Source organism: Stylophora pistillata, chromosome 2 (genome assembly GCF_964205215.1).
Source record: "Stylophora pistillata chromosome 2, jaStyPist1.2, whole genome shotgun sequence".
NCBI classification, from domain to species: Eukaryota; Metazoa; Cnidaria; class Anthozoa; order Scleractinia; family Pocilloporidae; genus Stylophora; species Stylophora pistillata.
The window spans coordinates 37,475,016-37,489,270 of record NC_142520.1 but is presented as its reverse complement, the minus strand read 5'-3'; the positions used below and the strand labels follow the sequence as shown (position 1 = coordinate 37,489,270).

Genomic DNA, 14,255 nt, shown 5'->3' with positions numbered 1-14,255 from the left:
TGTGTTTCACAATGATGAGAATTTCAATGCTGTCGCCATATGGGCCCGCGATACACCTGCTCCCTGTCTAAACATCGAACAATTGTGGGATAGAGTCAAATCACGTGACACGCGTCCAAAATTCGAAAAATGACAAATTTAATATTTACCGAGATGTTGGTCTAGATAAATAATGATACAAGCGACGTATTGGCCTTTAATAAGCTCATCTCTTGGAGCTGATGTGTTTACGGATGAGCAGGATCCCGCTCGCGGGGTAAAATCTATGCGTTCTGCGTTTTTTTGAAATCGATAAGTTTTCCGAGCGCTCGACGAAAACGAGGGCACCGGCTGTGGGCGAGAAAGGGGAAAAAAAACCGAACAACTCGCATGAAATCGTTAACAAGCTCCGAGTGGACAAATGGGAAATCAATTACTAGCTGAGAACCCAACAGATGCAAGATTTCACGAACACAAAAGCAGTAATGGTCCGTAATAGCCATTTAATCACACACTATTTACAGGCCAGTTTATTAATTCAGTCAGCGATACAAAAGAACTGTAGCGAAAGGCTTTTCACTGCGCTGATTTTCACGGGTTGTTTTTTTGGACCTAAAATAACCATTGCTAAACGAACCTGGAAAAAATACCCGCCGTAATGAAAAAGAAAAAACAAAACAAAACAAAATAAATTTCTGTCGAATTTTCACGCACTGGGTTGTTCGGTTGGAGAGAAAGAAAAAAAAAATAAAAAGTTAGCGTATATTTTATGCAAAGCTTTCGCAGTGTGGAAGTCTCGTGGCAATTGCTCATCTTCCCTGATAAGGCGCGCGTGTCAACAATTCGAAACATCTTAAAGATAGGAGAAAGTCTTAAAAGGGTATTTTGTTATTGTTTGACCTCAGACTAAATTTTGAGTATCCTTTTTAATGATTCATACTTAGAAGGAAGGAAATCGTATCTTCTAAATAAAACCATGCAGATACGCTTCGAATGACAGCGGGTTTTGTTTCAATTTCGTGTTGGTTTAACTGTTAAACGTAGAGGTCGCAAAAATTTCTTGGCTTCGAATGGAAACCTGGCTGAACCTCGAGGCATGAAAGTAATTGAAGTCGCTACGTTACAACCGATTTTTCATGGCGGAACATTTTTCTCAAGCCATGGAAAAATTAATTACGATGTGAGATAAGAGGTGCTTTTCAGATAACATTATGGCTCCCGTAGCCCAGTTCCGTAACGGGTTTTGTGTTGAATACATGATTTTGATAACGTCATTTTTTTTTTTAATCTTTCAAATGAAATGACTGGTTATGCATATTTCGTTTCATTACGGGGAAGAGATTAGCACTTCGACACCTTTGTAATTCTCACCGATCAAACTTTCGCTGTCAGTATTTTGATATTTCTTAATAGAACTGTCTTGACCTCGACGGTTGCAATGATTCCTGATATGCAAAATCCTTCAACCTCTTGGCTTAAACAATATGTATATTTAATTAAAACCCGCCATTCTGTAGCCATAGTCTTTCATATGCTGTATCTAAATCCGGCGGAATAATATGCCTGGCGACATAGAATAATCATGTTGTAGTTTTTTAATCATAAATCAACGTGTCCCAAAAACAGAAAAATTAAAACTCTCTGACATGATTTTCAAAATAATTGACATTTTGGAAGAAGCAAATCTTTATGTGAAGGGATTACACTTGAAATCCCACTGTTTAAGATCGTCCAAAGTGCAATCGGTAAATCAAAATGCTAGACACGGCAGAGTTATCATAAACTTTGAAATATTTTAAAATAATTCAAACAGCCCCTTTCAAAGAGGTTATACCGATCGCTCTAATACAGAATTTTAAGGGATGAGGTTGAAAGCGAGATTTCGCTCTGAAGGACGAATGCATTTTTCTTTATGTTGATTATCATAGCATTAACAAAGTAAATAACGAAAGCATTTTCGCTGACATGAAAAACGGTCCCATTCATTAAAATACTTGGTGGACAATTTCTGAAGCAAACGTAATCGAGATTTTGTACGTGAGCAAGAAGTGAAACAACATCAAACGCACCAAAGTGGGTTGTTTTGAATTCTGCTTAAATCATTGTTTAAAACATTTAAAAGGAAACTCCCATTTTGCATATAAGAGAAACGTAGTTAGAGCACCAATTAACACCTCAATATAGCTTTTTGTGAAGGACCAGGTAGCTTTTAAAAGGGTACCTCTTAAATGCCACCGCATTTTAAAATTCATCGAATTAGACAAAAACGTCCGTATAGAAACACTATGTCGCACGCTTCAAAGTTCAATAAATTCCACTTGTATCATAATACTTGTACTTAAGCGCATGCATGTTTATGGAAAGAAGATTTTTTATTTTAAATTCAGGGCGTTATCTAATATTACAAAAGACTGAAAAACGGCTTAACTGTGAAAAGCAAAAGATTTTCTTTTGCTGTTAATCAGAAATAGCTTTATTGCTAACCAAGTGCGCCATGTAAAAGCCAGGCTTCATTTCGTGGACGGAATAAACCCGATAAAGTTTTAGAAACTTAAATATATTCATTTCAGTTAAGATTTTGGGTTTTGTGCAAACACTTCGCTTCGAGCGAATGATGATAAAATAGTCTGGTAAAAAAAAAAATCCGATGCATTATGATTTAAGCCCTGAAAATAGGAACACCGTGCAAAAGTAAATATCGGTAGCCATTGGGGTACATATCATTGCCTAACAACTAGCATGCTGCTAAATATTTATCTTGGGCATTTAAAAACTGATCCAAACTGAGTGTATATCCTGGAGAACAACTGATCAAGAAGACAGGCGAAATTTCTTTAATAATCAAAGATGAAATAGATTTACTCATATGAAGTCGGCCGCCTTTGAGTAATGCAAACTGAACTGCGCTTTTCAAAACAAAATTAAGTAGTTTTCTTCTGAAAAGTAGTTGAAGTATTTTAAGGACCTTATGAAATTTGGGACATTGTGTAATGGGAAACCCTTACTAGGTCTGGAAAAATTAAATACCGAATTTATCCGAATAAGCACCGTCCCCGGATAAGCGCCTTCCTCGAATAAACGCGGCGTTTGAAACAGGAAACTTAATTAGCGCCTCGGTCCCGGTGCAGCGCCTATTCACAAGCTTTCACAAACTGCAATGCTTCATATGGAGTTAGATATCTTGAGGGAATTCACGGACAATTTATGTCCAAGAAATGAGGGCAATAAGGTGGATAGTCTTTCGGACAAGCTTTGGGACCGGAGCAGGGAGGAACTTTGATAAATTTACGGAAAAGGAGACACCCATCCCCCTGACCCCGCAGTTTATCTGTAGACAGTCGAACGTGTATTAGCGGCACCGTATAAGACGTCACCTTGTATTTAGCGGTCGGGGGTCAAAGTCCCGGTCACCCATCACTGGGTTCCAACGGCCCTACTTGCGTTGCCTTTAATCCCTTTTGAACAGTCACTTAAAATAGAAATACTCATATAAAACTAAGAATAATTTTTCAAGTAATTTTCATTCCATCTTTCTCTCCCAAAATCAGAATAAGTAGTATTTTTGAGCGAAATTCTGTACATTAGGTTGTCAATTATGGCATAAAGTAGTGTCGTGTATCGTTTACCCCCAGGAACCCTGCTGTACCCCTAAATTGTGGAACTTGTGGTGGCCATTCGCCGTAGGTAACCGCTTAATCGGAGTTCTACCGAAGTAAAAGTAGGAGTAGAGATTCAACGATGAGCCTTCACACTTTTAATGATATTTGCTATATAAACCTCGAGGTTTCCCAAGAACAAAGTTTATTTCTAATTTTTACAATCATGTACTAATAGTAGTGCAAGCCATGACAAAGCAAAACTGATCTTTAGTATCTTCCCTTAAAACTAAACTTTTCATCTTCACCATATCATATTATGATTTCTTTGAAAAGCTTTGATTAAAATGTTACACACTCGGCTTAGTTTTCTTGGCAATTAGTTTTAAGGTGTCCAAATTTCTCTCTCACTCTTAACTTAAGAGTTATTCTGATATTATGCCAATTCAAGTTATTTTTAAAGTAATGGAACTTGCATCTTCGATCGTTGTTATAAGTTCAAATTGCCCGTTGCGCATGCTTTGAATTTACAACGACGGGATGTGCTTCAAAATTTTCTCGTGTGTTGGTCCTAGTTCAATTGTCTCGTAGTAAATATTGATTTGTGGATAAATCTAACAAAGCTTTATCTTAGTTCAAACCACCTTTGGTAACAAAAGATCAGTATACATGTTTTTATGCATCCACTACTTACAATATAACAATAAATCGCATTACTCGAACGTTTTAGAAACAACAGTATCACTCCCGGCGATGATAGTTCCATGATAGGTGGTTCTTTTGGTGAGGGCCAATTCTCGGTACGTGCTTGGAAGAGGAACGAAATCTGAACTTGCTTTAGGAAAAAAAAAATGTTAAAAAGATTTCTTCAATATTACAACGTGTTTTCATCGGTAACAGCTCGAGATTTTGATAAATTCATGCTTTCCACTGGCAAAGAGTAATTCAGCTCAATAAAAGTTGACTGTAACAGAGGTAGTTTTCGCTCGGCAACGCTCTGTGTATGAAAATAACACAACGGCTATTTTAGCGTTGTTTGTTTAGGAATACAGGTGGGCAAATACTCAGTGTCTTCAAGTTAATCACAAAGTTAATTTCAAAGAAATTTGTCTTTTTTTCCCCTGTTACCGTGCTCCGATTTCGTGGGAAATCTGTTTCAGGACTTTCGGAGTCCCTGTTTCTGTTTCCAAAATCTTTAGCATCACACTTTTGTATTTACATCAATAACTGAGCCGAAAACAATTTGAAACGACTTAATTTAGCATGTATGTTAAAGAGTTATGTTTATGATATTGAGTTTCATTTTGTCAGCAGTTCCTTTCTTTACTTGAGTTGAAACGAATGAAGTTCACAAACTGCTTTGACTTAAAAACAAGCCATCAAGAGTGATCCATATGAAAACCAGCAAGAACCATTTAACAACAAAAACCCATTTAGAAACTCCGATTTGTTCTCAAACACACGTGCTCCTCGCGTAATTTATCATTTCGCAACCAATCAAAAAACGCTTTGTTTATCTAAAATGAAAAGAGACAAACTTAGGGAAACAAAGAGTTTGTGTCTCGAGGCCGACAATCAGCCCTATCACATTCAATTTTTCCTTCTGTTGTAGCAACCTGACCTTAATTATTAATTGTTTTAAAGAAGAAACAAAAATCGGTATTGAGAAAATTCTGATGTAGCAAATGCGTCGTTAGGGAAGCCTTTCTCTCGTTTGTTTGACAATCGCGTAAAAATTAGCGACAAAAAATCCCTCGGGGTGTATTTGCCATGTGCACAATTCGGTTGACATCAATTTTCTTCGTCGACTGGGAGACTACAAGCAAAGATTTCGTGAAAGGGATAAAGTTCACTTCGACGCAACGAGATATTAAAGTTCATTTGTTTTACAACAAGAAAACACCGAAAAATGAGCTTCCTGGAGATTCGGAATGGATTGTAAAGCATCCAACGCTTACATCTTCCGCCGAGGCGTCTTGGACGGCGCTTTTAACGTACGTGCTTCATTTTTACACGCACACAGCCTGCAACTGTACAAACAACCACTGTAGACTTTGGCCCAAGCGCCATGTTCATACAAAATACAGAGCTCATATCGTATGCGGAGACGAGGGTAGATACGAAGAATTGCAAGCCATTTTGAAATTCAATAAAATCCCTGTGAAAATAATCAACGTTGGCGAACGTACCCTTCTCGACTTGTTTCAATATTCTTGCAGCCACTGCAAAATTATTTTCAAAACTAAGAAAGAAGCTGAGACCCATGACCAGAGCAAGCACAATTTTCTGTGCACGAACGCGAAATGCGAAAAAAGCAAGCGAACAAACGGCTTCTTTGCAAAGAGGGAATTGGAAGAGCATCTTGCTCGCCAGCAGTGCTGCGAATTCTGCCCGGAGAAAATATTCTGCTCGCCCAAAAAACTAGAGGAACACATGGGGAAAACCCATAGGAAGTGCGACTGCAGCTGCGAGGAGTACTTCGAAACGAGGGATGGATATCTTGAGCATTTTTATAGTAATTTGCCTCTTCCGTGTCTCGAAGAGCCGGGTTGTTCCGAGCGGTTTCCGAACATTGAATTTCAAGCTTTCCACCACAAGTCTGTTCACGGGGCAACCTATCCTTACTATTGTATGGCTTGCTACAAAAAGAAGTACTTGGTCTGTCTCAAAACTGCCGAAGAATTATTGAACCACGTGGAGGATGAGAAACATAGCGACGAAGAGTTTTCTTTTGCGCAAATTCCTCTTCATATTGCATTGCAGTGAAAGAAAACTGATGTTTAGAAATTCAAGAAAATTGTGACAATAATTGAAGAAGAGATCGGAATGTCCTTTGGAACTTCGTTTTTAAGAAATTTTACTACTGTAATGACACAGACGAATTTTGCTTCAAGTTTGATTTTACAAAGGTCTTCGTTCAACTTTAATTAAGCAAGGAAAACCTATTTTTTTTTTTGCAACTTTAAGGAGAGGGCCAATTGCTGGTTTTAGCTTTAATAGAAACGCAAAGTTCTACCCAGAGTTATTCTTCAATTGACCTATTCGATAACAATTCAGTTAAGTCTAAAATTGTCAGGCTGGTGAATTCAGTGATTACATATTAAAAAGTGCGCGTGTTCCTCCGACACAACTACTTTTTAAATTGAAGTTTCTGAGAAATTTTATTTTTGCTATAAGAACTGGACAGAGGTCCATTATTTTAAAATGTCTTCAGGTAAATGTTCTCTCTGGAGCTCTTTCAAATTCTGAACTTATTTAAACCGCATTTTTCCCGGTGTAATTGACTATAAAATGTGATGTAGATTGATTTCAGTGGAAACTGAACAATTCGTCATTAACTCCAACAGAACAAACGGCATACTTTTGTTGGTTTTCGACTTGTTTAGCAGTCACAAACGGTACGACGGAGCTAAGCTGCACTAAAGAAGTCAAAGATCAAAAGTACTCCAAGTTAAGAAACCCGAGTCTTTGTTTCCAGATTACAAATTAAGCCATCACAAGAGTAATGAGTTTACTTAGGCAGAATGCCACGGCCACACGTTTGCGTTACGTGATACCTTGTATAACTTTGAAAGTTCGGTTTTCTGAGCCAGCTGGAGTAATTCTCATGCCATTTAGCCGGCCAATTATGTAGCTAAAACGTAAAAGAGCAATGTATTCTTATCGCGTTTTCTTGCAACTTTGCCGGTACATTAATTCTTAACTGAACTAAAATTCTTACTTCACAAAGTTCTCCCTCCATGGAACGCGCTGGAACGCACATGGAACGCGCTGGATATCTATGTTCTCTTTTAAATAGCAGTTCTTTCGAAATTTCGAAAGCGTTCTCTTGTATTTGTAGAGGTGTGTAAGTAAGTGTAAATAGCATTCATGCTTAATCCACCTGTTTAACTAAGTAATTCATGTCTTCAGGCGTTTTAAGTATTCAACGGATAATTTGAAATTTACCTTTTTGATATGTTTGAAGTTTTAAGTCTGGAGTTGTAAGATTGCATGAGACCAGGTTATTCAGAAGAAAATAGCGATTAAATTACCTTTGATTTTCATATTGGTACATTTTAAATGGTTTCAAAGTTTCCAATATATATGTTCTTCAGTTGTATAAAAATATATCGAGCTGACTGTTTTTGAATTGCTGAGATATTTGTTTTTTTTCATCAATGCAAATATTTGAGAGGAAAAAAAAATACATCTCCGAAATTTATGATTTTAAGAATTTCTGTGAGACCTATATTTCATTTTAATTGCGCTTTAATTCCAAAAGGACAGTAAAATATTCTTTTCTTGTTTGGTTTGACGCCCAAAGCTCGAGGTAAACTCTAAAAATCAATTCGATCTCGTGTAACTTTATTTTGTGTAACGTGTAACATTTGTAGTTGATTACTTGACTTCAAGTAAGCCAATTTTGAAGCTAAGAAGTTGTATTATTGTCATGAGCTCGGTAGCTCTTACGAGGAGCTAACGCTCGAAACGTCAGTTTTGGAAATTCTTTACAGTGGGCAATATACAGCAGCAACTCAGCAGATAAAACCAAATTATTTTGATCTCTTCCCCACTGACGCAGCACCACGGTTTATATAGAAGCTTACCTCTTTTATTCATTATGTATTAATTTATATTATTAAAAACTGGATCATTGGATAATGTAAATCAAGACTTTTTATTGGCTTAGCCATTATGGTATAGGAGCCAATATACCATAACTAATATCTGTACATTGTAACATCCGGTTTCTACTTACGAAATAAAGTCGAGAAGATTTGTCTAACATCTTGGGGGCGTTTTTTTTTTTAATAAAACAATTATTCCACGAGCGCTTGTTGGATATGGGATGATTATAGCCAACTCGGCGCTAAGCGCCTAGTTGGCTATCTATCATCTCATATCCAACGCACGCTCGTGGAATAATCGTTAAGTATAATATTTTAGGGGTTAAGAACCACGACAGAAGAAGAAAGGAAATAAGTCAGAGATGAAGCAGAACATTTTCCCTGGCACTTGTTTTGTGTTGGGATATCTTTGATGAGTTTTAGGACTCAAGACGAAAGGGTAAATTTGCTATTAAATCAGTCGCTTCTATCGGGTTTGTCTGTTTGCCTGGCAAAGTTGGCCAGATAGCTCTGTCGACTCATACTAGAACCAAATAATTTTAAACATCTTTCTTTATTCAAACGATCGACCTGAAATTTCCAGCTTAACATCTTTCTTACTGCTATCAGGACGCCTTGGACCCTGTGCGACCCATAACAGAAGTTTTGTCGCGTAGGACTGAACCGATGCAGGTGAGAAGACTGAGGACGCGTCAAATCGTTGTTTTTGGTTAGCGCAGTTCGCCATCAGCATATGCCCACGCGACCTATTACGATCGCCTTTTTTTATCTTACTGGCGGAGAAAGCTCTGGAAACGACAATGTCGTAATGATAGTCCATGGTTAGGTTGTTAAAAGGCGGGTTAAAGATAACCCAAAGTTAGTGTGAAATTTGATTTCAGATCTGAAAGCTTTAAAAAGAAATTCAGTTGAATTCTATGTATCTACCGCACCACTGCGGAAAAAGAAACACTGCAAAAGTCGAAAAAAGTCAATGAAAGAGCGTTGAGATATGTCTATGATTACTGATCCCCATGAAATTCTATTGTTCTTTCTCTGCATTAAATCAACGATTGTAGTCTTTAAGATGACAAAACAACTGTATGAGGAAAACGGAGGCGGTCCTCTTTGTTAGCAGGGAAATTATCAGGGGTAATATAATTAAACGCGCTAAATAAACATGCTGCAATCTTAAAAATATTGCAGTGTCCAGGCTGCAATATTAAAAATATTGCAGTGTGCAGGTTACAATTATTAAAAATATTGCAACTTGTTTTTGGAAATTTAATGTATAAAGCGCACCAAAACTGATAGCTTACCACATTGTCAACATTACCGTTTGCGTTTAACTCTCGTTCATTGCAAGTTAATTTTTTGTTTCGAAGTGCCACTTTGATCAACTAAAACTTTCAAACACTAAAAATAAATACAATCAAGGAGACTGATAGTATGGAGCACAATCTATTGCATTAAGAAGTATTATATTCATCAGGGCCGGGTTGTTCAAAAGTAGGTTAAGATAACCCAGGGTTAGTGTGAAATTTGATTTCAGATCTGAAAGCCTTCAAAGAAAATTCAGCTTGATTCCATTCGTCTACAATTTGACGATTAAATGCCTTAAAATAAATTGGGAAAATTATCCCAAAATGGCTTTTTATCAGAGAAATATAGAAACCTGGATTAAGATTTAACCCTGGGTTAGTGCTAATCGGCCTTCGAACAACAATTTATTTATAGAAAATAACAATTCTAGTAGAATTAGTGCTAACAACTAATGACTGATTACTACCCTCTTGATCACATTTTTCCAGACTTACTACTTTAACCTCTCGTGCAGTATAATTTTCCCCAGCACCGTTTTCGTCCTTTTTCTCTACATCGATTACGGCCTTTTTTGAAAGAGAACCCTGCAAAATTTCGCTTGCCTCTTTTTTGAGGGCTGATGAGGTACATTCATATACTCTGACACCATCGGAAGACCAATGACCAGTCGTTTCTTGGATAAGTTGTCCTGAAACACCACCATCATACAACCGTGTAGCACAAGAACGTCTGAGAGAGTGATTAGTGTAGTGCCCTTCGATTTCTGCTGAAATATCTGCCTTCGTAGAGCTCTGTGTAATAAATAATCCTTCGTCTTCCGACGAATCCATCCTCTTTCTAAACCCAGGTTCGCACTGAGTAAAATGACTGAATTCTCTGGCTTATAAAGTATGCAAATTAGCAGTGGTACACGCCTTACACGAATTAATTCCATCATTAGAACTGTTTTGAACAACTGTAACAACGAGCTACAATGACAACCCTCGGATCACTTAAAATCTAAGAAATATTCATCACAAAAAAGAACAATAGCAATGAGCATCACATTTATCACACATAGGTGCGACTAAAATCGAAGATCCAACACAGACACAGAACATTAGGATTTCATGGGGATCAAATAATTACAATAGATAATTACTTCGGCACATGGCATTATGAGAAATATTGCAGCCAGCTGAGGCCTACGGCCTCAGCTGGCTGCAATATTTCTCATATAATGCCATATGCCTCAGTAATTATCCATTAAATAATGATAAACATGTCTCTAATCAGCATTTCTTGGAAAGGATAAGCGGACTGCCCTCCATGGAATCTCGAAGAATTCAAGACATGTTACTGACAATACGTAACAGCATATCGAACAAAGCACCACAGGCAATTAGGAATCTTATTAACTTACGCTCATTTAAGTACAATCTCAGGCGCCAAGAATATGTTTTATCTTTACTTAAAGTTAACACTACCAAATATGGACTGAAGTCATAGAGATAGTTTGCAGCCAAAAGATGGAATGAACTCTCAAATGACATTAGAATAAAGGCGGGCACCAAAGAAATAGCAAACAGAACTAGATCGTTAAATTTCAGGGATTAGTAGATTTGTAATGTTAGTTTTAATAGTATTTTGATTGCGGCGGTAATATTGTAACAACAGTTTTAAATAGCTTTTAATCAGTCTTTAATTTGTGATTTTTCCCGCTGTGATATTAGCGTTGTTAGTTCTGAGCGATTTGTTCGGGCATAGTGATTCATTCGGCGAAACAAAACCAAAACCCAGTGCGTTCAAATGTGAATCTGCCTGGGAATTTTCGCATAGTTTTAAATGTTTTCTTGGTGAGAAAGGTATGAGTTTATTAAATTCCTCTATTGTGACTTTGCGAAAAGAAAACAAAACGAAATGCATTATAATTGCTTGTAAAACAAATTGGCTTTGGTCATTGACACGGGGCATCACGAAGGCTCAATAACAAAGACTTAAATCCTTCGGCAGACTATAAACAGTCAGAAAATTTGTTGATAAAAAAACATGCACGTTAAGTTCTTTCTTATCGATTGGGAAACCAAAGGTCAGCTTTATCTCCAAGATATTACAATATCTTCTCAAACCAAGGGCTTTCTTCATTTCTACGTGTTCTATCGGAGTAAAGAAATTCCAGCGAAGTTGCTACCGCAGTTCAGATTTCTACATGTGCCCAAGAACACATCTATAATGCCATTTAGTGCTGTAGATTGGAGATTTCTTTCGACGAAGCTAATCGCCAAAGATCCGCACGTTCGAGTTCAAGAAAGAAGAGATATAATCCTCGTTTCATCTGAAGCTCAAAACGTTTTTTCATCCTTGATAGAAATTTTTAATGAAGAAAACGCTTGTTACAAGGTCACCGATACCAAGGAATGTACCCTCATGGACGAATTCCAATACAGCTGCGATAAATGTCGCATGGTTTTCTGCAACAAGAAGGAAATCAGAAAGCACGACGAGATTTTCTGCGGGTTTTTCGATGGTTGTCTTACGCAGAAGTACAAACGAAAAATAGGATTTTCTAGCGAAGAATCGCAATTTCAAGAACGCGTTCAGGATGCAGACAAATGTGATCTTTGTACCGCAAATTGCGTTCTTACCTACTGCCCTCATACAAGAAGAAAAGAGGACATGAAAATGGTTCACAAAACAACATACGTGGGTAAGACACATCCATGCTGGAGTAAATACGACACGAATGATTTTAGCGCGCACTTTTTCTATGGCTACGATGTTCTGCCATGTTTAGCGGTGACCGGCTGCACGCGTACGTTCCGGACTCTTCAGGAGCAAGCACATCATCACGTGACCGAACATGGCTGCCGTAAGCCGTATTTTTGCATCGTGTGTTATAAATTGTTGAAATTCAAATGTTTTGAAAGTGAAAATGAGTTGTTATACCACGGTAAGCTTGAGGGACATTGTGAGCCAGAATTCGCGTTTGCTTAAAAGTAAACAATTTTAATTAAATGTGAGAAAGCGGAAAAATAAAAGAAGGAAGATAGTTTGTAAAGAAACCGCGCTGCTGCGTCGTCAGTGGGGAGGGGGGGGGGGGGCAGCTTTAAAAGTTCTTTACGCATGCGTTATTCACCAAGCGTGAGGTTAAGGAGGCTGGATATTGGCCGAGTTCTTTTTTTTCTGTGTGTGCGTGTTGTTATGTAACGGGACAAAGTTGAAGTCTATATAAATGGAAAAAAGAACGGAAAAAGAACGGAAAAAAGAACGGAAAAAGAACGGAAAAAAGAACGGAAAAAGAACGGAAAAAAGAATGGAAAAAGAACGGAAAAAAGAACGGAAAAAGAACGGAAAAAAGAACGAGGTTAATATCCAGCCATCTTGACTGAACAAGCTTGGTTAATAAAGAATTTACTATGGCAAAAAGATCATCGCTTTATCCAGAATTCAGACTTGTTTATTTCGAGAGACGTCAAACTTAAAGACGTGAAACTTAAAGTTTTTTTAGCACAATAAACCCAGCTTCAATTTTGTTTTGGCTGTCTTTTGCCGCTCTAAAGCTGAAATTGTCCAAGAAATATGAACTTTGTATTTTCGCTCCAAATAATTCGTTTCTTGCGCGGGATCAAAGCGACTAGTCGCCAGCAGGCAAGATGAGCCCAATCTTGCTCGCTCAGGTAGCCAATTAGAACACAGGATTCACTTCATATTGTGCACGAGAAGGCGGTTTATTTACAATATCAACTTACGTATGATGCACGATCCTCGCAGTAGAGAGCGTTATTTATGCAATAGCGAAAATCAGACCTGAAAAAAATCAGGCCTGTACGGGATTCGAACCACTGACCTCTGCGATACTAGTGCAGCGCTCTACCAATTGAGCTAACAAGCCAACTGGAACTAGTATTTGTCAGTAGGAAAATTGGCCAAGACCTTAAAGAATGTGAGACCAAACCACAGCTGGTTAATCAACAGTGCGTAGTTAATTAAAATGTAACCTGTGTGATACAGGGAGCTATGTTGGTTACACACGCGGGCATTTATAAGCCCGCGTGGATAGCTATAAGAGTACGTCATCTTCAGTACGCAAGCACTACGACAACGACCACGCAGGTGCTGTCCCTGAGGACCTTCTTAGCTGTTTCAAAGTTCTCAAGAAGTGCATGAACAAATTCGATTGTCTTGTCAACGAGATGCTTTACATCAAACAATTAACACCGAGTTTGAACGTGCAAACGGATTCCATCCGTACTAAAGTATTTGTGTAGCTACCTCCCATATGTAAATTAGTTGTAACTCTTGAATTCGCATTTGCTAATTTTATTTTCATTTGTACCCTTGACAATGGCGTTATGAAGTCGCCGAAACGTCGGGATATTATATCGCTTGTTATTACCTGTCTATGTATTACTACATCTGTGTTAATACGAAATTCACTTTGCGTGGAGCTAAGACAAATAATTATAAGTAATAAGTCTGCGGGCAAAGAAATCTTTCAAAAAGGGGTTTCAGTAACTTCTTCCATAAGCAGCTGCCGACGGTGTAATAGACAACTGCACCCAGAGAAAGGGCCGTAAGGTGAAACCCAAACATCAGAGCCTGCCCACAAGGTCAACAGGTCTCATGCCAGGCGCTACACCGCCGACAACCGCTTCCTCACGTGATAAGACTAACTCATAATGGCCTTCAAAACTGTAGTAATTTGTGCGTTTTTCAGTCGAACAGAGGCATGCGCAAGGCTAAATTCACAATGAAATGTATACTAGCTGGTCGGGAAGATTACAGATTA

General features: G+C 38.0%; 2 protein-coding genes across 2 annotated transcripts; both read left to right on the top strand.

Annotated features, from left to right (window-relative positions):
• Window positions 1-5,145: 5,145 nt before the first annotated feature.
• On the top strand, window positions 5,146-7,621 carry LOC111329462 (uncharacterized). The gene has a single exon (XM_022934173.2). The coding sequence runs from the start codon at window positions 5,346-5,348 to the stop codon at window positions 6,339-6,341; it is 996 nt and encodes a 331-aa protein (XP_022789908.1). The 5' UTR covers window positions 5,146-5,345; the 3' UTR covers window positions 6,342-7,621.
• Window positions 7,622-11,158: 3,537 nt separating this feature from the next.
• LOC148739346 (uncharacterized) lies at window positions 11,159-12,998 on the top strand. The gene has a single exon (XM_088751224.1). The coding sequence runs from the start codon at window positions 11,516-11,518 to the stop codon at window positions 12,458-12,460; it is 945 nt and encodes a 314-aa protein (XP_088607350.1). The 5' UTR covers window positions 11,159-11,515; the 3' UTR covers window positions 12,461-12,998.
• The last annotated feature ends 1,257 nt before the right edge of the window (window positions 12,999-14,255 follow it).

Excerpts from the sequence above, each read along its gene's own strand:
- LOC111329462 (XM_022934173.2), top strand. The coding sequence starts at position 5,346 with ATGTGCACAATTCGGTTGACATCAATTTTCTTCGTCGACTGGGAGACT.
- LOC148739346 (XM_088751224.1), top strand. The coding sequence starts at position 11,516 with ATGCACGTTAAGTTCTTTCTTATCGATTGGGAAACCAAAGGTCAGCTT.